General features: G+C 39.0%; 2 protein-coding genes across 7 annotated transcripts in view; one reads left to right on the forward strand and one right to left on the reverse strand.

Moving 5' to 3' along the window:
* The first annotated feature begins 1,255 nt into the window (after positions 1–1,255).
* cyb561 (cytochrome b561) lies at positions 1,256–11,685 on the forward strand. The gene is made up of 6 exons (XM_077534829.1): positions 1,256–1,556; positions 3,473–3,683; positions 8,598–8,696; positions 8,778–8,881; positions 8,948–9,105; positions 9,564–11,685. Exons 2-6 carry the CDS (start codon positions 3,473–3,475, stop codon positions 9,754–9,756), a joined length of 765 nt encoding a protein of 254 aa, XP_077390955.1. The 5' UTR covers positions 1,256–1,556; the 3' UTR covers positions 9,757–11,685.
* A 2,967-nt stretch (positions 11,686–14,652) lies between these two features.
* tanc2a (tetratricopeptide repeat, ankyrin repeat and coiled-coil containing 2a) overlaps positions 14,653–25,607 on the reverse strand; it is a 57,282-nt gene continuing 46,327 nt past the window's right edge. For 3 of the 6 annotated variants that reach the window (XM_077534877.1, XM_077534867.1, XM_077534848.1), the window contains 12 exons: positions 25,400–25,537; positions 25,204–25,302; positions 23,920–24,111; positions 23,473–23,566; positions 21,448–21,581; positions 21,202–21,325; positions 20,378–20,553; positions 20,162–20,294; positions 19,997–20,088; positions 19,769–19,903; positions 19,586–19,686; positions 14,655–17,816 (listed from right to left, as the gene is read on the reverse strand). In XM_077534877.1, coding sequence (XP_077391003.1) covers positions 16,208–17,816; positions 19,586–19,686; positions 19,769–19,903; positions 19,997–20,088; positions 20,162–20,294; positions 20,378–20,553; positions 21,202–21,325; positions 21,448–21,581; positions 23,473–23,566; positions 23,920–24,111; positions 25,204–25,302; positions 25,400–25,537 — 3,027 coding nt within the window. In that variant the 3' untranslated portion in view covers positions 14,655–16,207. Of the gene's footprint in view, positions 17,817–19,585; positions 19,687–19,768; positions 19,904–19,996; positions 20,089–20,161; positions 20,295–20,377; positions 20,554–21,201; positions 21,326–21,447; positions 21,582–23,472; positions 23,567–23,919; positions 24,112–25,203; positions 25,303–25,399; positions 25,538–25,607 lie in introns of all 6 variants that reach the window. The other 3 variants (XM_077534859.1, XM_077534840.1, XM_077534883.1) reach the window with 3 other exon arrangements.

The raw sequence follows: 25,607 nt of genomic DNA on the forward strand, positions 1-25,607 counted from the left end.
TCTTGTCTGTAAATAAAGCAGGACCTCTAAATATAGACATATATGAAGCATTAATAGCGTCACCCAGATAGCAAAAGATCAACGTTGAATCAATGTTGAGAAGATTGATAACATTGATTCAACATTGATACAACATCCTTTTTTACTTCGGCCACGGTTGAAAATGAAGGAAAACATAACAATGATTCAATGTTATTCCAATATTAATAGTAATTGAAATAACACGTGGATTTTGTAAGGATTCAATGTTGAAACAATATTAATGGAGGGTGCAATTTGCGAGTGATAACAAATCAACGTCAGGTGTCAACATTGCTTCAACAACACCGACATGATTCAGCATCTTTTCAACATCTGCCTGCTATCTGGGAAATTTCCCAGTGTGGTAATAAATACCTCATTCATACAAGAAAATACTACAAGGAGCAACAATAAAATAACCAAACTTTGGCTGATGCCTCAGAAAATGAATTGTAAGCTGAATGTGATCTTCAAAGTTGAGGCCGATTTCATCTCTTGAGAGGTCAAACTTCCAAAACATTTAAAGGGTTAACACTATGTGACTGGCAAAAGGGTCTACTTGTGCTAAAAAATCAAAATTGGATTATTGATATATTTTAATTCCTTTTAAAATGCTATATAATACATGGACGTACCTCAAAAATTGACAAAGTTACCGAAGTTTTAATGTTGGATGGTAGAAATCCCTAGTTTTGAGAAAAAGGCGTTTTAAAGTTTTGGTACTTGCATCTTTCAAATGTCCATAACAATCAGTACTTAGGAACATGATATGAACCTGAAATTTTCAGGATTTGTTAAAATATCAGTGGAAAGTCAACTCCAGTAGCAGGCAAGGCAATCGTACGAGATTCATATATATATATATATATATATATATATATATATATATATATAAATCTTCTTTTATTTATATTTATTTTTTGGATATAATTTTCGAATTATATTTTTATATCAATTTTTATTTCCACTTTTAGTCATTTATTTATTTTGAAATTTTGGCAGTTTTGGTCCTCCATACATTTGCACTATTATTGCTGGCAATTAATGCAAGCGTATGGTGTCATTAATATACTGTGATGACCTTTGGATTAACTGTAGGACGTGTATTAAGTAGGGTTGGACACATTAAATAGACTGCTAGAATTCTCTCTCACACCCACCTTCCTTTTCTTCCTCTTGACCATTCCCTCTCCTCTGGCGTTGTCTAGGCAACCAAGCATTTACGTTTGAGCTTAGTCATCAATCCAGACTGTCGCCATCGCATGTGGCGTCGCCATGAATAAAAAATAAAATAAAAATAAACAAAATTTATTTACAGATTTGAACAATACTGTAACAATTGGACACGTGAGGTAACGTGCAATACTAATAACGATTGCAGAAAGCTAGCCTTGTTATTTCCTATGTTCTAGTCACGTGACCTGAGTCTGTTTAGAAAGCCCAAAGCGCACCACTTGAGGGAGGAGGAAGGCGGATGTATAAATCCACACTCCGCCACTTTGCAAAACCACAACCCAGAGCAGAACGACGACACAGTAAGTATTGTAAATCATCAACTTATTTGCATCTCTCTAGACTTGACAGACTGGTTTAAACCGATTTTGTGACCGGAATGGTGTAGTCAAACATATGTCACGATGTCGGAACAGGTGGCATGTTTGCCGTTATGACAATGACATCCGTGTGTGAGACAGCCGTTCATTCCCCTTCAAACTTTTTTGTTATGTCCTCACTTCTATGTCCTGCAGGAGCATATAACTCATTTGTTGCGGGAGCCACATCGTAGCGACGGTTGAGTTGTTTTCGCGCTCGGAGAGCAGTTTGGGGTTCATTAAATCTTAGGAAACACACAAAATATTGCGAGCATAAAATGTTTACTGTCTTCTTGGCATTCAAGGAACTCCTTTAAAGTGCGACTCTTCTTTCCCAATTGTGAGGGCATTACTGTAAGTAGGCTACAGTATACCGTAAAAAACATTTGAAAAAATAACCAAAACAAAGAACAGTTAATACAGAGTTCTGGGATGCACAGGAAATTTTTTCGAGAAAATTTTACTCTGAAAAAGCCTATAGGCCTATTCGGTATATTTGGGAGACAGCTGATCTAACCATTGAACCCATGCCACTTCTACTCTGTATCCATTTGTCGCAGGTGTCGGGTGGAATCCTCGTACCTCCATTTTTAAGTCTCCTTTTGGAAACAGCAGCAATATGTTAAGTTACTAACTAGGATGCACGATAATATCGGTGGCCGATAATTTTTGGCAATTATCGACCAATTTGACGTCAAACAGATAAACCAGATAATAGAGAAATCTGCCAATAATTATCGGCAATTTCATTTCATACAGCTAAACCACATAATAAAGAAATCCAGCAATAATTATAGACAGGCCACGTTGATCCATCTGTTGTGGTTGTGGATCATATCAATAAAATTCAGCTTCATGGTGCTTTACATACATTGAAACCTTGTGCAAAGTTTATACCATTTTTCAATGTATTTGTTAGACTTTTAGTAGGACACAAAAGTATATTTGCATTCAAGTTAATTTTGCAAACAATTATCGGCTTACTTATCGGTTATTGACATCGGCACTTCTAAATGATTGGTTTATCGGTATCGGTTGAAAATAGCATTATCGTGCATCCCTATTACTAACAGTAAGTTCGACATAGCTCAAGTGGTAGACTGGCTGTCCTCCATGCTGAAGGTTGTGAGATCGTTCCTCAACCCTTGAGTTTGTTGTTGTTGTTTTTGTAGCATTTTACGCTTTTCTAAGTGTAAGGTTTACTCTGTTTAGCGTGGGACCAAATATAGGCCTTTTTTTTTTAAGAGTAAAATTTACTGTGCAGTGTGAATTTTGGACACAACTAATTGTTGGATAACTAATTTGTGTTCAACTTATTTCAACATATTTAAAAAATGCTCACAAAAATGCTTCGTAACAATGCTCACAATACTTCAACGTTATTGAAAGCGAGGATTATTTGCAATTTTGGTACAGTTTGGAAGAATGAGGAAGTAGACACATTTGATTTGCCTTAGTAGGCCACATAAAATGCTGTGGCGTACTAAATCTTGCGCCTGGGCCTTCATTTTGATACCCGAGTCTTAATAGGACCTTCATTAAAAGCATTCCCCGCACCGAGCGACGCGGCCATTGTTCCACAATTAGTTATCATGAGTGGCTGAGCGTCAGCCACTGGTTTTACTGTGGTGCAAAATTTGAATGGACATTTAAATGTGATAAATGTGCAAAAGAAAATCAGGGAAGGGGAAAATAGTTTTTCACGTCACTGTATAAGTTGACAACAGAAAGAGAGCTCTGTTTACTGTGCAATTTGATGTTGTAACCTTATCTACTTGATAACTTAATTTGGCAGATAGCAAATAGCAGAGCTCCCGGCAAAAGACGGGATTAGCAATCTCTTTGTTTCTCTGTGTCAGATGATGGAGGATGCTTTTGCTCCACGCTCCGCTGGCTCCACGTTTGCATGGCTGGTAGGAGGCTCGCAGATTCTGGGCGTGACATCGGTGGTGCTGACTGGCGTGTGGATGGGTCACTACCACGGAGGCTTTGCTTGGGATGGCACGGAACAGGAGTTCAACCTGCATCCTCTGTGCATGATTCTGGGCCTGGTCTTCTTGCAGGGAGATGGTGAGCAGTCAGAAACATCAGTGTGGATCAGTAGTATAGGATTTATTTTACTTTGTGACACGTACCAGGTCACATGCAGCAGCATGAATACACACAGGGCTGTTAGGAGTCAGTAAAGTTGTAAGCATTTTAATCTTCGGTGCGAATGAAGGAGGGGAGGGCAGCATGAGCTCTACTTTGGGGTCAGAGGTAGGCCAATTAGGTAGTTGCAAGTTGCAACCCCAAATATACACCCCACCCCCGTCTAACTGACCTTACATACATACTTATAAGCACACTTTTTTTAGAGCCTTCAAAACAATGAAATTCCTTTGTAGCTTTTTACTGTTAGATGCACACACACGAGATCAAGAGTGTTACAAATGTATCGTTGAGATTTTCCAGATTTTTCATGAACATGTTATTGGCAATAAAGTGTTCCCTCGTTTATTGCGGGTGTTATGTTCCAAAAACTGTACGTGATAATGGAAATATGCATTATTTATTATTATTATTATTATTATTATTATTATTATTATTTATTTATTTATTTATTTATTTATTTATTTTTGTACATTTCAGTTAATTATCTATATATTTTTCTTTATTATTTCTTTTAGTTTTGGTATGATTTTTACTTTATTATAAATGCTTTTTAATTCATCATGTATTTTCTTTTTTTCATTTACAGTACATTAACTTTTCCATTAAAGGTATGTTGTTTTTTTATTTACTTATTATATTGCACAGTATATATATTTTTTCATTTATTATATGTTTTTTGGTTTTGGTCTGATTTTTAGTTTATTATGAATGCTTTCTCATTCATCATTTGTTTTTTTTTTTCATTCATTTCTGGTCAATTTTTCCATTAAAAGTTTTATTTTTTTTTTTTTCTTACACAGTATATATTAGGGGTGTGAATTGCCTAGTACCTGACGATTCGATTCATATCACGATTCACAGGTCACGATTCGATTCGATACCGATTAATCCCGATACGAATTTATAAGTCGATTGTTGCGATTTTTTTTTCATTCAAATTTAGAAAATACTAATCAGTAAGCTTGTAGAGTGTAAGATTTATATGAAAATGTATTATTTATTTATCTGAAATTTCAGTCTTATAGAGGTTGTAATCTGTTTCATGTTTGAACAGCATTAAAATAAAATATTAAGGCTTAATGTTCCGTTCATATAACATTCTTCCATGCTCAAGGTGTGAATCCTAACCCGAAGTCAGACGTTTTGTTGAATATTTTTCCATTAAAAATGGAAGTTTAAAAATCGATTCACACACACACAAAAAAAAAAAAAAAAAAAAAAAAGGCAATGATGATAAGACGTTGAATCGGCAAGACTACCGAATGAACAATTCTGAGCTCTTAAAAAAATAAATAAATAAATAAATAAATAAATTATTGAATCGATTCGAGAATCGTGCGATGTAGTATCGCGATATATCGCCGAATCGATTTTTTTAACACCCCTAGTATATATATATATATATATATATATATATATATATATATATATATATATACTGCCCAGAGTCAGCTGTGATAGGCGCCAGCTCCCCCCGCGACCCTTGTGGGGAATAAGCGGTCAAGAAAATGGATATATGTGTATGTGTATATATATATATATATATATATATATATATATATATATATATATATATATATCCGTAATGCAATACACCGCTGGAAAGGTCGAGACAAATCCGCGGATGTCCTTTTGTCCCCGGTCGGACGTAGGGTTCGAGAGATATGGCCACGCAAAGACAAAACCCCCCAAAACAAAACAGCGAGCCACGAAAGATAAACGTGGGAATACTGTATACTGCAATGCCAATTCTTTCAGATTGCCTGAGAAAGTTTCTTCCCACTCCCCAACCTAAAATACAATTCAGTCTTATTGCTAGATCCGTGTCCATTGTCTTGTCTTGCCCCAGCAAGACAAGTCGGACCTGGGATGGACATTTTGGGTCCCGAATTCTGACTCACCAGTTGAGAATCACAAGATGATGTATTCATACAGTAGGCTTTCCTCTTATATGTGGCACAGTTTACATATTGGTCAAGTTTAGTCAGCACTACATTAAAGTCCATATGATTGAAATGTTCTGCTATTATAGAAAAGAGAATCCAATCTGTAGTTCATTTTAACCCTTGTTTCTCCTCCATTGTTTTTTGTTAGCCTGATTTGGTTTTTGCAGTTTTCTACTGTACTATTTTGAAAACGTGCTAACTTATAACAGAGTGAAAACTGTTCTGTGCAACATAAAAATGCCAATAATCGAGAATAAGAGCATCAGTGGTTCACTTCATTCTTTCATATTTGTATACCTTAAGTTTACTTGACCTCCATTTTAAAAAAATCACTGTACTTTCAAAAAAAAATATATATATATCATTTCAGGGAACAAAAAGAAGTAAAACTTTGGCTATCTGCCACTGATCAACACAAAATAAATGACACTACAATGAAACAAAATAATTCAACAGCATGACCTTGTGCTATATATATTTTTCCAGTAATTGTGCTTTTATACATTTGTTTTTTTTAAATACAAATGGACTAAGATGATTTCGTTTTATAACCCAGATTGTCCACAAACTAACACCTTGAGTTGAAATACATCGTTGTTTTTGTTTTGTTCTTTATTTAGGTTTGGAAAAAATATCTGTTCCTCACTTTGTGCTCACTTTTTTTCCCCTAAATTTGATTTGCATGTTAATTGGTAAAATTTCATGATGGGCTTTATACATTATTTTAAGGCGGTTGAACTCCATCAATTAATTGAATTTAAAAAAAATTTGTTGTATAAAGACTGTGTTAGTGTGGTCTCTGTATCCACATCCGAAAACGACACGAATAGCGCATTTCTGTAAAAGAAAGATATGTTCTTAAACACTGCCTGTAAACAAGAGGATGTTTTGTGGTTTGACTGTGGAATGAATCGCTTCCATTGTCACTGATTTTGATGGAAAACCAATTCTGAACTGACAACAAATTGAAAGACGAGCGGCATCACAGATTGTTGGATTTCGGAGGTTCCGCTCTACATATTCACATAATGGCAGTGATGGAATAAGTAATTTGCTGATTTTTTTGGGAGCGTAGTTGTACGTAAAGTAGGACAAGCTGACAATTGAGATTTGTTCGGCTTGTTCTAGTGACGGGTAATTTACCTTTTAAAACAGTTTGTCAAAAGGCATATTGCAGGTTTTTGTATTGTGAATAAAAAGGTATGGACAGTCAATCAATCAATCAATCATTGTTTGACGAGGTTTAGTACAAGGAATGTCAAATGAACCCTAACTGTGTTACTGACGATTTATGTGGGCTGTCATCGTTCACCATGGCAAAGACAAGCTACATTCAATAAATGAGAATCTGATATTTTGGGTAAAATATCGTAACTTGGTGCTCTTACTGCAGCATTACCAATTGATGTCGGTGGGCCCTTTTTTCTGTCTTTGTTGCGCGTGTACTTCTACTAACCACATTAGCTCCTGTGGTTCAGCAGGACAGCTGTCAAAGCTAAATTGCATTACAGCGAAAGCAGCAAAGGTCAGCTGGACATTAGCGAGATGTTGACGAGTGATGGAAACACCCCGGGGGGCGCCACGCACACACCCGCACACATTGGTTTGAATGTGGGATGGAGATCGACAAGCGCACTCGTGCGGTCAGCGAATGTAACGCTGTTTTGTCATATGCTCGTGTTCCATATTGTCAAACGACCATTTTATCACGAATGTACCCACCGAGTGGGATTTGGGCTGCCTTGGTCAACATTAAGCGCCGATACGATCGTCTTCAAACTTTGGGTGTTTCTTCTGAAGATGTTTAAGATGAAAAGTCATTGAAAGCTTTTTCTTTCGTTACGTTGCTGTTGCCGCGGCGATGCGCCGTTTGCAAAGACAAATGATGCCGTTTTTGAGGGTCTGAACCTCTGCGAATACTCGTGAAAATTTGATATCACGTAAGACCTGGCAAAAACATTTCTATTTGTGAGGGTTTTCTTGTCCTATGTGCCAGTAACCAAACGTGCCAGTAGTGCCGTCACTATCCAAGATTTTTCGAATTGATGAAGCTGTCAATTATTCAATCGATTAATCGACTAATCAGATTCATTTTAATTTTGACTGATTTGATTTGAATTTTATTTCGAACATGCATAAAAAAAAACAATAATTAAAAATAATTAAAATAAAATTGGAAGCCAAAACTTGGAAACAGCAAAAAATAATAACTAAAAAAAAGAAGAAAAAAAGCTATTGAAGCAAAACTTAAGATCATGTTAATATAAAATAAGGCAGTCATCAACCAGTCTTTGGTAATAAGTACATGTTTTGAATGTATCTAGTTGATTATTAAAGAGTTTTTCAATGATTTTAGAGAATTGTGGAAGAAGGGAGACGGGCCTATAGTTTGTAAAGTTATGCTTTTCACCAGTTTTGTAGATCGGGATGATTTTTGATGTTTTCATTTTATTTGGAAATTGACCAGTTTGAAATGATAAATTGGCAATATAAGTAAGTGGTTTGGAGATTCCCAGAATTGCTTTTTTTTTTTTTTTTTTTTTTTTTTTTACTATCTTCATATCAATCACAGACAGTAGATGTTTTTTATTTCTTTGCAACCATATTAATTACTTATTTTTTATTGACAGGCTTCAGAAAAATTGAACTTGGATTTCTTTCAATTCAGTCAGTACAAGTATTATTTGCTATATCCGGGTTGAGAATAGGTTTTCCTCGATTTGTTCCAACGTTAAAAAAAACAACAAAATCTCTTGAATTTCTCCACACCCTCATGTTGTTAAGATTCGTATCATTTTCTATAAAATATGTTGGATGGTTAACTTTGCTCTGGCCATTTGTAATCACACCATTTGATATGTTCCAAATTCATTTCGCTTGTTAGCCATCCTGGTGTATCGAGTGTTCCGCAATGAGGCAAAGAAGAACGTGAAGGTGCTTCACGGCGTCATTCACTTGCTCGCCCTCATCATCAGCATTGTCGGTAAGTTCGAGCGAGAAGTGCTTCTGGTGCTCAAGTGTGCTCTGGTCTCCGTCATGCATGCGTGCATGTGCGTGTTTGCAGGTGTGGCAGCTGTGTTCGACGCCCACAGAGCAGCCAAGTATCCCAACATGTACTCGTTGCACAGTTGGTGCGGCATGGCAACCATTGTCCTGTTTAGCTTGCAGGTTGGTACACATAACGCATATGCCGACACGTACTTGTGGTCACGTTTTCCATTTGTCTCTCAACAGTGGGTCATGGGTTTGTCGTTCTTCCTGTTTCCCGTCGCGTCGTCATGGTTGCGATCAACGTACCTCCCCGTTCATGCCTTCTGTGGTCTGGTTCTGTTGGTGATGTCTGTCGGGACCAGCTTGCTCGGTATCACAGAGAAACTCCTCTTCAGCATCATGTACGTCCGCATCTACAGTACCGTTTTTCTCTTACAGGCGTTATTATTCACGTGTCTGTCTGTACGATGTGTGTCGATACAGTGTCGCACATTTTGAGAATCTGTGCTCTAGAATGAATGTAGTAAGTGAAAGCTGTTGAAACTATGGCTTGGAAGGATAATTAAATTACAGATCTTTGTAAAAATCGTTGTTCCGTGATTTCCAGTCAGTTTGGTCAAACTGTGCCACTTTCCTTCAAGCAATGGATATTTGATCACAAACAGTGGAGCAATACATGCAGACAGACAATTTGACAGCACTCCTTGGCACATATTCTTTATCTTCTGCGAAGATCCACCAATTTTACGGAGGCTTACTGAGCTTAGTTGTGACTGTCTCCATGTGTGTCCGTGACTGATCTCATGTGGCCAAAATGTGGTTCTTACTAATAGTAACTTCTTTTTGTTCTCCGGCACAGGCCCACCTATTTGCAGTTTCCACCCGAGGGGGTTCTGGCCAACGTTTTGGGCATCTTGCTTGTGTGTTTTGGGGTGCTGCTGTGCTACGTGATCACCAGGGAAGAGTACAGGCGGCCCCCCAACCCCGAGGAGGAGGCTTTGGCAGTCCACTTCAAGACGCTGACTGAAGGGGGCTCACCCACCACGCCCTAACTCGTTCGCTTTGTCCTGACACCAGCTGCTCTCCACAATTCTCTCGATCGACTACTGATACGCTCCACTTGCTATGGATAGAGATGGACAAAAAAGTATAAGAGGTGTGCTAACGCTCACTTTTGATTGACACTGTCACAGAATTACGTTTGCATTGTGGTGGTGTGGAAATTGTTTTGTGTGCTTGTTTGTGTACAACATCCTGTCAACTGCGTGTGTATATGTAGTAAGATGTTCATATTTTTAAACGTGAAACATCCCGGTGAACTTGTTCAGATGCTTTCAAATCAACTTTTCATCTGCTTTTGACTGAGCTTTATTTATTTAACAAGCGTCAAATATTCCAGCCTTGGTGGAGGTCCTCTCTATTATACTTGTTAGCAATATATGTAATTTATTATTAGGGTTGTAGTTTGTCCTGCACTGTGTTATATTGTGATCCTTGGGTAATATTTCATGGTGAGCAAAGTTTTACACAACTCTACAATACCTCTCCGACCATGTCACTCAAAACGATCTTTGTTTAAACCACTTGTACCATTTGAACTTAACACATGAGTTCCAACTGAACGCTGAAGAGCTGATGCTGAATGAAGTGTAGTGGAATGAATTGAACTGTTGAATTGTAGAACCCGAGACTAAAAAGTCAAAACAGTTTGAATTGGTTGAGAAATGTGAGAGGAGGAGATATTAAGGTACAGCAGTGGCGCCCAAGTCCGTCTAATGATCAGCTCATCAGCAAGCTTTGCAGAAGCCTGATAACGATCTTGATCATGAATCAGGTGTGTTGGTGGAGAGAAACATGGAAAACAGGCTGGAGACGGGCTCTCGAGGACCCAACTTGGACACCCCTGATGTACATGCATGTGCAATTATTTGGGGATGTTGTCATGAAAAATGTGCAATACTGCATAAAAAAATTGTGAAAAATTTGGGCAAGGTGAAAAATCACTCCCAAAATAGCCTTAATGAGCTAAACAGTTTGAAGTAGAAATGTAAAAGATGAATAGGGATATAACGATATCCTAACGTCACGATACGATGCTATCACAATATGAATCTCACGATACGATAATTATCATATGTATATATATATATATATATATATATATATATATATATATATATATATATATATAAATAAAAGACCTCATACTAAAAAAAAAGCACAATATTGTGCTCCTGTACATAACAACAATGTTATGTTATTATTATATTGTGTTTTATTATTTATTATTATGCTATTATATTATGTTGTTAATGGACGCACACATTGAATTCCTCCATATATTGACTTGCTTCACATGCATTTTACATTCCCCTCATCTGATGATTAGTGTAGATTTTCAATATAGAAAGGCCAAAATATCCCTAATGAAAATGAAACTGCATTAAAAAAAATAGCCACCAGAGGATGCTAGAACTGCACAAATGGAAATCAACGTGGCTTTTTTAACAGATGTGTTGCATTTAAATATTATGAACATGACGACAATATTGTGGCAGTTTTAATATCATGATATCGCGCTTATCATTACATCCCTAAAGATGAAAACCTTTTTCGTTGATTGTGTCATTAGCTATTTTGTTGTTGTTGTCGTTACATTGGGATAATGAGGAATTGTGGGAAAACAAGTAGAAAGTCCAAACAGTGGGGACTTTTTATACTCTTGTTAGTCAAAGCTGCTGTTCAGCACTTTCTATTTGCAGTGTGTATATTGGATTAAATGTGCTCCTTGTGCATTGCTTACATGGCAAATCTAACCTTTTTCTTTCATTGAATGGGCATTTTAAGTCATGCATTAGTTTGTTTTGGGCCCTGTTTAGCATGAAAACATTTTTTCACTGTGAAATCTGTTTTCCTTTCCACTACGGAAGTGATTGATGTTGGTACTGCATGTGATGTTTGAAAATAAAGCCTTAAACTTATTGAAGACTGCGGTCTGTCTGTCTTTTTTTTTTTCTTTTTTTTTTACCTTGAAAAAATATGGGGTCATTCATTGATCATACTTTGCTGTAGTTTCTTTCATTGTGTTTCAAAATGTAAAAAAAACAAAAAACAAAACAAAACAAGCTAAACTTGTTTTATTGTGGTTGAGCTGTAAATTAAATAGCTAATGTCACATTTACTAAATTGCAGTAATTACCCCTTTAATGGTCTGCTTGACCATTTGGTAGACCACATTTTGAGTCAATATATTCTATTGGAAAATGTGTTGAACTGAACTTAGCCTGATTGGTTGAGGCACAAAACGACCACTAGAGGTCACTTTACTTTTTAATAGTTAGAGCTTTCAGTCATCCTGCCATTAGCAAGTGAGAAACTTGCAAATCGCTGCTGACATGGGCACTATCTAAGGTTGAACTTTGAAAGATAAGTAGCTTTTTTTTCCGACATGTTTTATCATCTAACATGTTACTTAGACAAATTATGTCAGTTGATGCAACACAAAACCATGTTATATGGATCAAATAATTTTTTAAAAACATGCTTGACCAAATGGTTGAGATGACTGTTCATGGTAAAAAATAGCATGGCTGGACATCTCAACCATATGGTTACAGGTGAGTGAAATTGTGCCAATTTCACACACATATACAATTTTCTACGCAATAAAAACACTTCTATTCATACATTGTTGTCAAAATGTAGACCCACGTGGGCACGGGGAGAACACGCAAACAACAAAAAAAATTAGTCCCAAAATAAAAAAGCAAAACAAGGATTTGCATTAGAAAACAAAACAAAACATCTCAATACTAAAAATACTGAAGTGCAACAAAACAAAACGGAAGTGGGCCGGGGCTGGGGCGGGGGTGTTCCGGGTGTCTGGGTCGGCTCGCCGACCGGTGTCCGCTCGGGTGGCTTGGGGGTGGCCTTGGTGCTGCCGCGGCCTGGGGATTTCGGGGGGGCGGGGGGCGGTGCTCGCTTTGCTGGACCGCGGTTGACGGCTTCTTTCTTTGGTGGTGGTCCTTATGCATGCCAGATCCGTCGCACCAGCATCTACTGAAACTCAACAGAAGTAGCCTCTCCCTCCCACAGCCCCTTGAATCAGTGGGTGCTGGTGTCTGTGGTTCTCACTTTGCTTTATCTATCCTTCCCTCCTTCCTCTCTTTAGTTTTTCCTCTGGTCACTTGAGATCTCAATTTATTGGAAGTTTGAGGTTTCTGGGGTTGGCATAAGACTCTGGTTTTGTAACCACGCAGGAGGGGTCTTGTTGGTGCTGGACTTCACTTTGATGGATTGGATGTACTGGCTTCTATCGATCTCACTCTGCCTTATCGATCCTTCCCTCCTTCCTCTCTTTAGTTTTTCCTCTGGTCTCTTGAGATCTCGCTAAATTTGCTGGAATTTAGAGGCTTCCGGGGTTGGCGTAAGACTTTGATTTTGTAATCATGGGGAAGGCAGGAAGTGTTTGGTCGGTGCTGGATTTCACTTTGATTTACCTTTCTTTTCTCTTTATTTCTTTTTTTTTCTGACCTTTTCTCTGGTCTCCTGACCATTTAAACCTCACGACTCTGGCAAGATTCTGAAGTACCTGGTTAAGGCGAAGGGTAATGGGATATTTATAAGGTTTTAGGTGAATGAATGAGTATAAATTTATACGTATTTGCACGCACGCACACGCACGCACGCACGCGCACGCACGCAAACGCACGCAAACGCACACACGCAAACGCACGCACACATACACACAAAAAAACAAAACAAAAAAAAACAAAAACGGAAGTAACAGACATAAACCACACACCACAACAGGACAACACTTCAACAGGACCAGAAACAAGGAACTGACCAAGACAGAAAGAAACCTGGACAAGGCACGAAGGGCGGAGCTAATTGGAAGACACAAGGGACCGGAGTGACGAGCACAGGTGGAAACATCCATTCATCCATTTTCTTGACCGCTTATTCCTCACAAGGGTCGCGGGGGGTGCTGGCGCCTATCTCAGCTGGCTCTGGGCAGTAGGCGGGGGACACCCTGGACTGGTTGCCAGCCAATCGCAGGGCACACAAAGAACCATCAACTAGGGACAATTTAGAGTGTTCGATTAACCTGCCATGCTTGTCTTTGGAATGTGGGAGGAGACCGGAGTACCCGGAGAAGACCCACACAGGCACGGGGAGAACATGCAAACTCCACCCAATAAGGCCAAAGCCTGGACTTGATCTTGCGTCCTCAGCACTGGGAGGCGAACATGCTAACCAGTTATGCACTGTGCCGCCGTCATGATAATCTTTAGTGGGGGAAAAAAAATATCATGATTCTGCATGAAGACTGCGACTCACTTTACACATGAACAACTTCCAAAGTCATTTTATTTAATAACATTAATCACAGAAAACTATCACCAAATTTTGAGATTTATATCAGTATTATAAATTAACAGGAGAAACAAGATCGCTATCCTTACACAAAAACTTGTCTCACCATTTATTTGTGCTCAGGCCAAAGCAATACAAGCATTGCTTTTGCACCATCCTGGTTCCAAGGAACTACGTTGATGTTAATTGTGGAGCTTCATTCAGAAAACAGGACTGCTTTATTGCTGTCTTGATGCCAAGAAACTACATTAAAGTGATTTGAGTAGTTTCATTTCGACAAGCGTATTTAAATGCCACCACCTTGTGGCATCTATAGGCAATTACAAACCTTGGTGATTGCAGATTTTTGCTATTTGTGACAAGGTTCAGTCCCCCTCCTCCTCGAATAGAAGGGATTCACTATATATAAACACGTTGCCAGAAAAACTAATGGTTAAATCAGAATTGCACAATTACTTCAAACACAGTATGAATAGCCTAGTGATGATTACATTTTGTATATAATTATCATCAGTGAAGAGTGACTATTACCTTTAGATGTGTTACTACGTGTGTGTGAATGGACAATTTTATTTTGTGTATTAGATTGAAAAGATGCTAATGTATTTTTAGTATTATAAAATCTAGGCGCACATCATCATCTTCACCTATTCTCTCAATCACCCATAAAACAAACGGGTTCATCTTTATTCCATTTGACACCTACATTCTGACATTCAGTCTCACACAGTCTATAACACACCACATCGAGTTGTCAATGACGTTTAATGACAGTTCAACACATCCAATCAAGTGGCTATTTTGGAATTCCAAGTGGTCAAAATCACGGCTGCTGAATGTGTTGCAGCATTGCAGACTGTGACTGCACAGTGATGGAGATGTTAGAAGTCTCGTTTTTCAGAAACATACAAAAACAAATGTACAAACATTCCTGTTCACAAAACTCACAAACCTTTAAAGCAATGAACTGAAACAAGTTGAGCCTGCGACCCTGCACAGGCTAAACGCCATCAACAAGAAATGCACGAATCTCTTAAAGATGATTTTCAGTGCTCACTTGATGGCTACTTGTGCTAAAGGTTTGTCAAATATTTGTTCTTTGGCCTTGGAAGTGGGCCAAATGCTTGGCTAACTACGGAACATGAGTGAAATGAATGTTGCCAGTGGGACAATCCATTCCCCAGCTCATGTTGGCTATGTTTCCATGGCGATAGTAATCGCTGAACTGAAACAAACAAAAATATATTATACTTTTGGAATAACCGTACTAGAGTGACTTCTCCTGAAATATCTATTTTATTCTCTCAATTGCATTTATTTTGTCATCTTTTCAATGTGGTCCTAATATACGCGTAACAATTGACATCCATGTGGCGAAAAATTTTGAAAACAAACTGGAATGAAGTAGTTTTAGTAGAAGACTTTTTTTTTTTTTTTTGCAGGACACTCAATGCAGACAAAATTATATACATCTTCTTTTTTAAGACTTTTCTTTCTTAAGACAAAGACAAAAAATGTACACATTCCAAGATAGACAACTTAAAAAAAAAAAGATAAATACCACTGTGATGTGACGACAGCGCAGTCTCTGAAATTGTGGTTTGGGACTGGCTCACTCTCACCAATCATCAAGGCGCGCTAGCACGGAAAACTGTTTGAGAATTTGCTCGGCATTCTACCAGTGCACTCAATTGTCATACTAGTATATGGACAATTTAGCGCACTAGTAAGAATATCAAACCATGCTGGGTCGACTTTCCATACTATCTTGTAGTGGTTTTTCATCCAGATTGCTATGGGGGAGCAGGTTAAGTGCTTGTGCAGCTCTTCGGTGAAGGTTCAAGTTGCTACTAAGTCCGGAGGAAATCACAGCGGAAATAAGTCCCCCTTAGACGTTCTTGCTCCTCCTTTGTGCTTGGACGACATCCCACTATCCCACCAATGAGGTACAATTCTGTACAATGAACTATCAGACCGAGATTTTGTCATGTGCACTTCTCAACGACATTAACGATGAAGCACCCTGGATACCATTCAACGGTGAGCAGTTGTCATCTTACCCTTTTCTTATGTTGGCATACGTGTTGAACAAATCATGTTAATAGTTCCTCTTCTTAGTCTTCTCTATACATTAGACTCCACAAAGGGTCTTTTGGCTTTGACAGGAGAGGTCGGACACGCCTTTCTGTTGACTGGCAGCGTCCGCGCGAGCTTCACGTCAATGTAAGGCAGCTTCTGAGCGGCAACTTGAGGATTGTTGCCCGGCAACACGTCGTAGTAAGGTAGCTGCTTGTTGTCATAGTGGCCGTTGTTGTTGCTGCGGTTGTGGTAGGCGATGGAGAAGGCCTGCTGCGATTGGCTCAGCTCGTTGCCTTGTTGTCCGGGCGACGTGACGATGGTGTCCACCGAAGACACGGCCCACGATCGAGACGGGCTGAGGCTAGATGAGGATGAGGGCGGAGCTTGCTGCTGATATTGTTGGTGTACCCTTGCAGACTTGTCGTGAAGACCCATGTACGGCGTGTTCCTTGACGAGCGAACGGCCTCTCCGGGATAAGTCCCGCCTCCAACCACGCACTCTGACTGGGGAGAGGAGTTGAGCACCAGATCATCGAGGTGACCCATCGTCTCTCCTTGAAAAGCGTGCGAAGGCAAGTCCACGTGCTGCGTGGAGGCCGACGTCCTGAAACTTGGGCCCCGGTTGGCCTGCTGCCCGCTGGCCAGGCTGCCGCTGCTTGTGGAGAAGCAGACGTTGGTGCTCTGGGAGTGGATGACAGGTCTGTGGGGAAGGGCGGGAGAGGTCGAATGTCGCAGGGCCGCCTGGTGAAGGTACTGATGATCATCAGATGGAGCTTTTGCCATTTCAGTCACTTCCATGGGATAGTAGGCAGCTTTGGATTGGTTGCGGCTGTACTGACGGGGCTGGCCAAAGCGACTCATCCCCGCCCCGTAGGCGGGCGTAGGTTTCGATTGATAAACCGGGTCGACATCCCCGCTCTCTTGAAGATACGCCTTCTGGTTAGGCTTCAGATCAAAGGGGTTTGGGCAAATCCCCTCCCCGAGTTCCGCAAGTTCTTGTGGCAGTTGGGCAAACTGGGAGTAGGCAGAACCACCCAAAACCACGCTAGAGTGAACCGCTGAACTGGGTTGACCCATTCGGACGGCCTGGACGTTGGCTGGCTGCAGCCACTGGTTTTGGTTCTGAAAAGACCTCGACTGCTGGTTCTGGTCGACATGGTGAGTGAGTAACAACTTGCGTTCCGAGATGGGGCTGGTGGGCTGCAGATTGTGCCGTGGAGACGTCGGAGGGCTGAAGCAGTGATAAGAGGAGGAAGAGGGTGGCGCGTGAGAGGGGGAGGATGAGGGTGAATGGGTGGGACTCGATTGGGGGCGATGCACATTATGAGTTGGGGAGAGGGAAGGAGGCAACTGCACCCCTGGACGGCCGTAGATATTATGAGCGGTCGAATCTCCTTTCCACTGATTTCGATCTTCTTCATTCTCGTCATCAAACGCCTCATTGGCGTGAACCTGCAGGTACTCCGAATCCCTTGCATCATTGTTCGAGAAGTTTCCTTGACAAACGTGCTGCGTTGAGGGAGCGTAAGAGTCTTGTTGCTTCACATGCTGTCGACACTCTTCCTTCACCCGAGATAGCAGCCGTTGAATCTCCCGGTTGGAAGGACACAGGCGGCTGGCTTCCAGCAGATCTTCCAGGGCTGCATGAAACTGCCTACATTTGGAGAAAAAGTGAAGAAATTATGAAAAAAAAATATGAGACAGACTATCTAACAAGAGCACACCTGCAAAATCATACTGGTATATGAAAATTAGTTTGTTCCACCAGCAGTGGAACTTTCACGATTTGGGAACATTGATCATTCACTTCCAACTCAAATCTGATCAAGTTATTCATTAACAGAAAATGACTTCAAAGGAGTATTAGGCTAGAAACAAATCCCTATCTCCTCTTTTCCTTTTACAGAGGTGCAAACAAAGAGTAGAAATAGACACTGCTTCTGAAAACTGCTTCACATCCACGTTGAATGAATTTGACCAACTTAACTACACTCAAATGTTTCTCCTCATTTCTTAGTGTGGCCTCAGAAAGTTTGCTATTGGATTAAGTTCTGTATTACAATTTACTACAAGTCATGCTTTTATTTGTTAGTCATTAGCCAGCCAGCCAGGTTAGCAAGGTAGCTCACTAGCTAGCTAGCTAGCTAGCTGCTAGATGGATTAGCACGTTAGCTAGCTAGCGAGCTAATAGATGGATGGATGGATGGATGGATGGATGGATGGATGTACAGACGGACTTGGGTAGGTAGGCAGGCAGGCAGGCAGACAGACTGATTGATTAATTGATTGATTGATTGATTGATTGATTTGTATGTTCCTGTTTGACCTTCCTTGTTCCATACAGCCGTACAGTAATACCGTTAGAAATGCATTTAAAATCAACCCCAAAGGCTCATACATTTAATTAATAGACAAAGATGAAAACAAAAGAAATTTTTGTAATATGGTAATTGTACTTAATAATTGAAAACATAGTTTCAGTGAGTTATATTTTTTATTTTATTTTATTTCCCAAAATGTTTTTTCAATTAATATTTTTAGTTCTTTAGTTCATTTTCGTTACGTATAATGACAATGATCGTCATAAGAAAACATGACGTCGTGAAGTGTTCTGATGAATTCTAACTGATATGCAAACAGACTCACCACCTTACAGTAAGCTATCAAATGAAAAACACTACAACAGAATCTGAGTGTAAAAAAAAAAAAAAAAAGAATCTGAGTGTATCACTGAGCGCTATTCGTAGTCTCGAAACATTAAGCGTCAGTACTGTATCATCAGTTTGAGAACTCCGTGTACAGTATGTGAAAGAGCCCACAACAAGATGCCAATGCCAAAATGTTTCAATGCCTTCACAGTGAACTGTGGCGGCAGTGTTTCGTCCGACATCTGACAACTGTCTGCAGTCGCTAGGCCAAAAAAGCCATTTTGCTTCGTCAGTCCACAAAATGTCCTATTTCTCTTTAGGCCAGTCAAATGTTGGCAAATTGATTTTCAAGCGATGGGACTATTTTCGGGACAAGTCCAGATTTTTTTGTGAAATGTACTGCAATGAAATCATTCTGGCCTGTGAAACAAATTGGCAGGTTGACTTCATGCAACACAGAAGTAATAGCAGCTGTCAATGTTATACAATTATACAATTTTTTTTTTAAACACTTTTTTTTTTTTTTTTACTAATTTTTGTTTTATTTTACTTTCTGTAAGGAATAACATTTTAGATTTTTTTTAAGCTTTTGATTTGGAATGGAATGTGTAAGACTCTCAATGTTTGTGCATTGAAAAGCTATTTTGAACTTTGCTCCCTTTTAAATACGTTTGTATGAAGCTGAATCCATTTTTATAACACTTGTGTGGGATTCTTATACAAATTAAATGGGCATATGCTCTAAAGAACTTATGTCCCGTGGGATTGTGGTTACCTGCGACTGCGTTTGGCACGCGCTCTGGCATAGAAGGCCTCATAAGATTTGGCTTTTAGCTCCAAAGCCCTGGTAGCAAACTCCTCGGCAAGGCCAAAATCCTGCCGGCAAAAAATATACTTTTAAGATCCGAGGCATTGCGAAAGTGTGCGCATGTGTTCAGCGGGTGAACGAGCGACTCACATTCATCTTGCGGCGACAACGTGACAGGTTGAGGAGCACACACACTCTCAACTGTCTGAAGGTCTTGAGCTCGTCCACTGGAAACTTGTGGAGTGCAGACTGATAGGAATGAGCTGCTTCTCTCACTTTACCTTGCTACACACACATGAACACACAAGCAAATCTTTAGATTGACAATAGACAATCCCTGCAGATTCTCGTGTTGAAGTAAGCGTCTTGGTGCCTTACCTTGTACAGTTTGTCGCCCTCCTGGACTAATTTACTGATAAGAACCATTAAAATGTCTGGTTTGGATGTAGCCATGGCCCAGGTTGCTGGTCCTGCACACATGGAGACGGATACATTTCTCGACTACGCTAATCTGCTAATGGGCTTATTACAAATATGACGTACCTATTTTGGCTCCCTTTTTGAGTAGAGCGATGACAGCCGAAGTGTTTCTGCATCCGACCGCTCGATCCAGCGGCCGCATCCCACTGCAGTCGACATGTTCCACAGATGCACCGTGATCAACCAAATGCTTCACCTGACGGGCGACACGAGGCGCAAACTCAAGGATGCGTGTCGTTTCAAATATGAGCAATTAACGACAGTATCGGTTTTACTGACCACTTCGGGATCACCGCGGAATGCAGCCAGATCCAAGGGCGTGCGACCACTGCGGTCACTATGTGTCGTGGCTGCACCTCTGGCCACCAGCTCTCTAACCAATGAGAGCTGACCTTTCAGGCATGCCCAGCTCAGCGCTGTTAGGCCTTCCTTGTCAGCCTGATCCAGGGACGCACCTGAAAGCATCACACCATATGTATCCAAATGAATTGCAGTATTTAGGATGTAAGTTGTTAACTCATTCACTGCCAGCCATTTTCACTGAAGCAACCCCCTTCGCTCCCGGCTGTTTTATTGGATTTTGACTGATTTTTCAAGGCCCACAGAATGTTGTGTTCTATTGCTATAAAAACATGGAACCTAACAAAAGAAAAATTAGTCTCTTCTTTCATCAGGAAACAAAGTACATTTCTATCTGTTTCTGTTTTGCAGCAATTAGCATTATAATATAGCTAGGTTTCATCATTATTCACAAATCTATTTAGAATTGTGGGGAAATCAGCTTGTTTTCAACAAGGCCCTGGTTGATCTCTTATACTTTGCTGCCAACTACTGGCCGTTTTTGTAATTACTATCATTGCTTCACCCGTTCTCTGCAGTTGATGCTGCATCAAAGCCTTCTGTATGCTCTAGCATAAAACAAACAAACAAACAAAAACAACGTATAAATACATCTTTGGGACACTTGAAATGTTTAAAATAAAACAGATTTATACGTTTATGGGAGCAAATGAGTTTTAATGGAAGTTTTGACCAGTGTGATGGTTTTGTATGAGTCTATTGCTTTTTTATTCCCCACTACAGTAAGTCGAATTTTTCTTTACCATGATCCAACAGCAATTTGGCGGTGGTCATGTGACCTTCTGATGCTGCTGTCATCAAGGCAGTGCGGCCCTGCTGGTCCACCATGTTCACCTGCGCCCCATGATTCAATAACAACTCCACAACCTGACACAGAGGAGACAGATTAAGAGGAAGAAAGAACGGAAAAAACAAAACAAAAAACAACACATTCACACTCCTCTGTTTGTGTGGGTGTTGTCGTGTGTGTTTGTCTGTGTTGCTTCTACCTGCCAGTGGCCCCGCCTGACCGCACAGAACAGCGGTAAGACACTTCGTCTGCTGCCTTGCTCCAGAGCAGCACCTTGATCCAACAACAGCTTGCAAACTGACAACCTGCCACCTGCTGCTGCTGCTGTCAGAGCTACGGAGACATGATGTGACAATCGATTTGAAACTAGTTCATGTAGTAGATCTAATTAGGGTTCATCTAAATTGGAAACTCACCGGGAGTACAAGAAATTTGATAAATATATTTATATCCTGCCTTATGAAAGGAACCTTAATCATTTAGCATATGCTCCATGAACCACAAGTTGAATACAAAATCACCCAATTAACGTTTTCATGCTGTCACAGATTGTGTACTGGTAAACATGACACATTTCCACTTTATTCCCACTCATCTCTTTTCAAACCTTCAGCTATATAATAACAATCACTTTTAAACTATTTTATTTAATTATCAATCAGAATAATATTATCCATCCATTTTCTTAACCGCTTCTTCCTCACAAGGGGGGTGCTGGAGCCTATCCCAGCTGGCTTCGGGCAGTAGGCGGGGTACACCCTGAACTGGTTGCCAGCCAATCGCAGAGAATAATATTAAATGGAAGAAATGTATCTGATTGGATTGTTGATATTTGGGCAAATAAAAATTAGTAAACCTGTACTGTATTCCAAAATCTAAAATGTTGGCGGATATTCCCTTTCCCTAAATGAGTGTGTACTTTTGTACCTGTACTGTAATATGTTTCAGTAGACCTATTAGAAAACTAGAATCCAAAGCAATTTAAATTCTTAAAAGGGCACACTTTTTAAACTGGAGTCCTGAGACCGCCCAAGTCCACCAACATGTCTGCCAAAATTTATTTAATCATTAATTTGCAATTAATAATTTCATTAAAAAAAAAAATAGACTCCAATTTAAAGTTAATCTGTGTGAACTTGATTTCAAAAAAGGGATTTTTTTTTTATTTATTTTTTTTTATTTTTTTTAAGGATATACAATTCCTGGTGCAACAAAGCAATAAAATGGAAATATAAAATTACAGAAAACTGTGTACTAGAAAGGGGTCCTTGAAAAAAAATGTTCCTGATTATAAGGGTTCCAGAGCACCAAAAAGAGTAAAATAAGAACTATTTTAACGGAGAACTTTAAAGGAATTATCGATTCGATTTACAAAAGATTCATATTATGTTATATTTAATTAGCAATTAGTTGTCGAAATATTAATTCTTTTTTTTTTTAAATGTCTGTTAGCCTGATGTTTAATCAGTTTCTAGGTTTGATTATCAAAAATAAAAAATATGCAAATATATCAGAAATTAATATGTAGAATATACCAGAAATTAATGATAATTATTCGTAATGGCTTGAGTGGCCTCACATACAGACTATGTATTACTATGTCTTCAGGTTATAAATGAGCAGAAAATTGCTAATATAAACTACAATATCATATAATGAACTTTGTTTCCCTCAAGTGGACACTTTTCATTTTGTAACACATCTCCACAACAGCGTACGCATCCAATAAAAGAGCAGTGTATTCAAAACAAAAAGGTTTGTGTGCGAAGGATTAAGCAATAAAGTCCCTCTAAACTGGAAAGGATTAAACGAAACCAACCTCATTTGCATAATTAACTAGCAGAATAGAATCTTGGCTGTGAGTGTTCGCATCAGAGATGGCGCATTTAATAATGGAGTTGGCACATGCTAACATGAACAAGAAACAAAACAATTTGGAGAACGGGTGCCAAAACTGGTTCCCTTATTTGGTTACAACTTGATAACAGAGAAATATTCAAATTTCTGCTAAATCACACTTCATGGTGGAAGCGGGGCCGATAACTGCCATGTCATTTGTAATTGCAATGTTAAAACAGCCAAGCTGCAGTATGCTATGATTGATAATCCTGTGAGCTTCTAATATGTTATTATATTTTTAAAATGTTTTAACACAATGTCATTTTATACCCAACACTAATCAGTATTTTAATATTTCAATAATGAGTTTCGTTATATGTTGTACCTGTCTCTCCCCACAGACTGTCAGGTGAGTTGATGCCAGGTCTCTCCTCTTCTTTATCATCTTCCTCAGGTGGATCCAGGAGATAAGAAACAATCTACACACAAAATGCACATAAGATTCTACTGAGCATATTAATCATGATACACTTGTATGTCTTAAGTTTCACTTTTCTTTAGAAGGATCCACATACATAGGAATATATGCATGGATTGGCATAGCAACCAAAAAATTAACCATAATGGTCAATATTAACATAATAGTATGATTATAATATTTTCCCTGTTGATTGGCTGGCGATCAGCCCGAAGTGTACCCCGCCTCTTGTCCATGGTCATGAGAGCTAAATATATATTTTTTTTAGGTGGTAAAAAGCTTGACAACCCTTCTCTCTCTCCCCCACTACCCTATTGAGGAGCAACAGCACAACACGCGCATCCGTATGTGTACCTCTGTGTGGCCCATGCTGGCTGCTGCCGTCAGCGCTTGCTGCAGTGCCTGGCTCCTGCTCACCCCCCTCTGGCCACAGCAGGGGGTGCAGCTCCAGTCAGTATGCTTGAGAAGGAAACGAAGCACGTGGAGGTGGCCCCGCTGAGCTGCATGCACACCAACACACCGACCTGAGCTGTCGACGTGACCGACCTGAGCATACACAGACACACATGGGTAGGGCTGCTCGATTATGGAATAAAACAATCACGATTATTTTGGCAATCATTGAAATCACGATTATTTTTTTTTAAAGCATTTAAAAATATTAAGACCAATTAAAAAAATAGAAAAACTATAATTATGTAAGTTCCTTTTAGACCAAACAGCATTTATAATAATATATATTTACTTATTGATTTATTTAGGCAAAAACTTGAAGTTGGAGTGCAGCTAGTGCACTGTGCAGTTGAATGAGCATGATTTTTTTTGGTACAAAACAAGAAAATGTTTACACATTTAAAAAAAATTATATTAAAACCAATTAAAAACAATAGAAATACTAGAAGTAACTTTCTTATGGACCAAACAAAATTTATAATAATACATATTTACTTATTTATTTATGTTGGCAACAACTTGAAGTTGGTGTGCAGCTTGTGCACTGTGCATTAGGACGATCATATATTTTTTTGGTATAAAACAAGAAAATGTTGACACGTAAAAAATAAATAAATAAATAAATAAATAGAAAATATTAGGACAAATAAAATTCTTTGAAACACTATAATTATGTAAGTGTCTTTTGGATTAAACAACATGTATATTACATTAGTTATTTAAATAAATAAATAAATAAGTAGCAAATGTATAAATTTAAACAACTAAAAAATGAGTATTAATTTTTTTTTAACAATTATGCTGATTTTGTAATTGTGGAGTGTAATAATTGAAATTGTAATTTAATTTCAATTAACTGCAGAGTTTGTTTGTTTTTTCACATTTTTGATCAACAATCCAGTCTAACATTACAGTGGGAACAACCACCCCCTGCCCTGCTACATTACAGATTTTCAAACAAACTGTGTCTCATGTTTTATTTTTAATTATGTAAATATTTTTGCAATGACTGTTAGCATTAAACTAACACTATGTTAGATGAAATTACATGATACGATTAGATGTTTATTAAAGATTCAGTATTAAATTCTTTCGTTTTATGCGTGAGTTTGATGAGTAAACTTCAACTGCGAGTGACAACTAACAACTGGTTGAGATGTTGATCAACTGTAAGACAAACATTACCTTGGCTTTATGCTGACTAAGCAGGGTGATAACATCCAGATGTCCAGCAGAAGCAGCAAATCCGAGTGCAGTCAAGCCATCTTGTGACTGAATATCCACCTAGACAAATTGTTACAACATTGTTACAACAAGTTTTAACCCAGTAAAACAGTCTAATAAATATTTGCAATTTTTGTTGTATTGTTTGTTTTTATACCTGAGCTCCATGGTCAAGTAAAAGGGCTACGGCATCACTATGGCCCAAATGAGCGTGGACACATAGCAGGGGGGCGTTATTGAGGACGCCGCTCCGATAATCCACATCAGCCCCGCTCATAATCAGCAATCTGCTCACCTGGATGGGAAGAGAGAGATAACTTACAGTCGGCCACTTTTTTTTAGATATACTGAATGCACGCAAGGCA

This window comes from Festucalex cinctus, chromosome 1 (genome assembly GCF_051991245.1).
Source record: "Festucalex cinctus isolate MCC-2025b chromosome 1, RoL_Fcin_1.0, whole genome shotgun sequence".
NCBI classification, from domain to species: Eukaryota; Metazoa; Chordata; class Actinopteri; order Syngnathiformes; family Syngnathidae; genus Festucalex; species Festucalex cinctus.

Coding starts and splice junctions, on each gene's coding strand:
- cyb561 (XM_077534829.1), top strand. CDS start 3,473: ATGATGGAGGATGCTTTTGCTCCACGCTCCGCTGGCTCCACGTTTGCA. Junction 8,697..8,777: donor CCTCATCATCAGCATTGTCG/GTAAGTTCGAGC, acceptor GCGTGTTTGCAG/GTGTGGCAGCTGTGTTCGAC. Junction 8,882..8,947: donor TTGTCCTGTTTAGCTTGCAG/GTTGGTACACAT, acceptor GTCTCTCAACAG/TGGGTCATGGGTTTGTCGTT.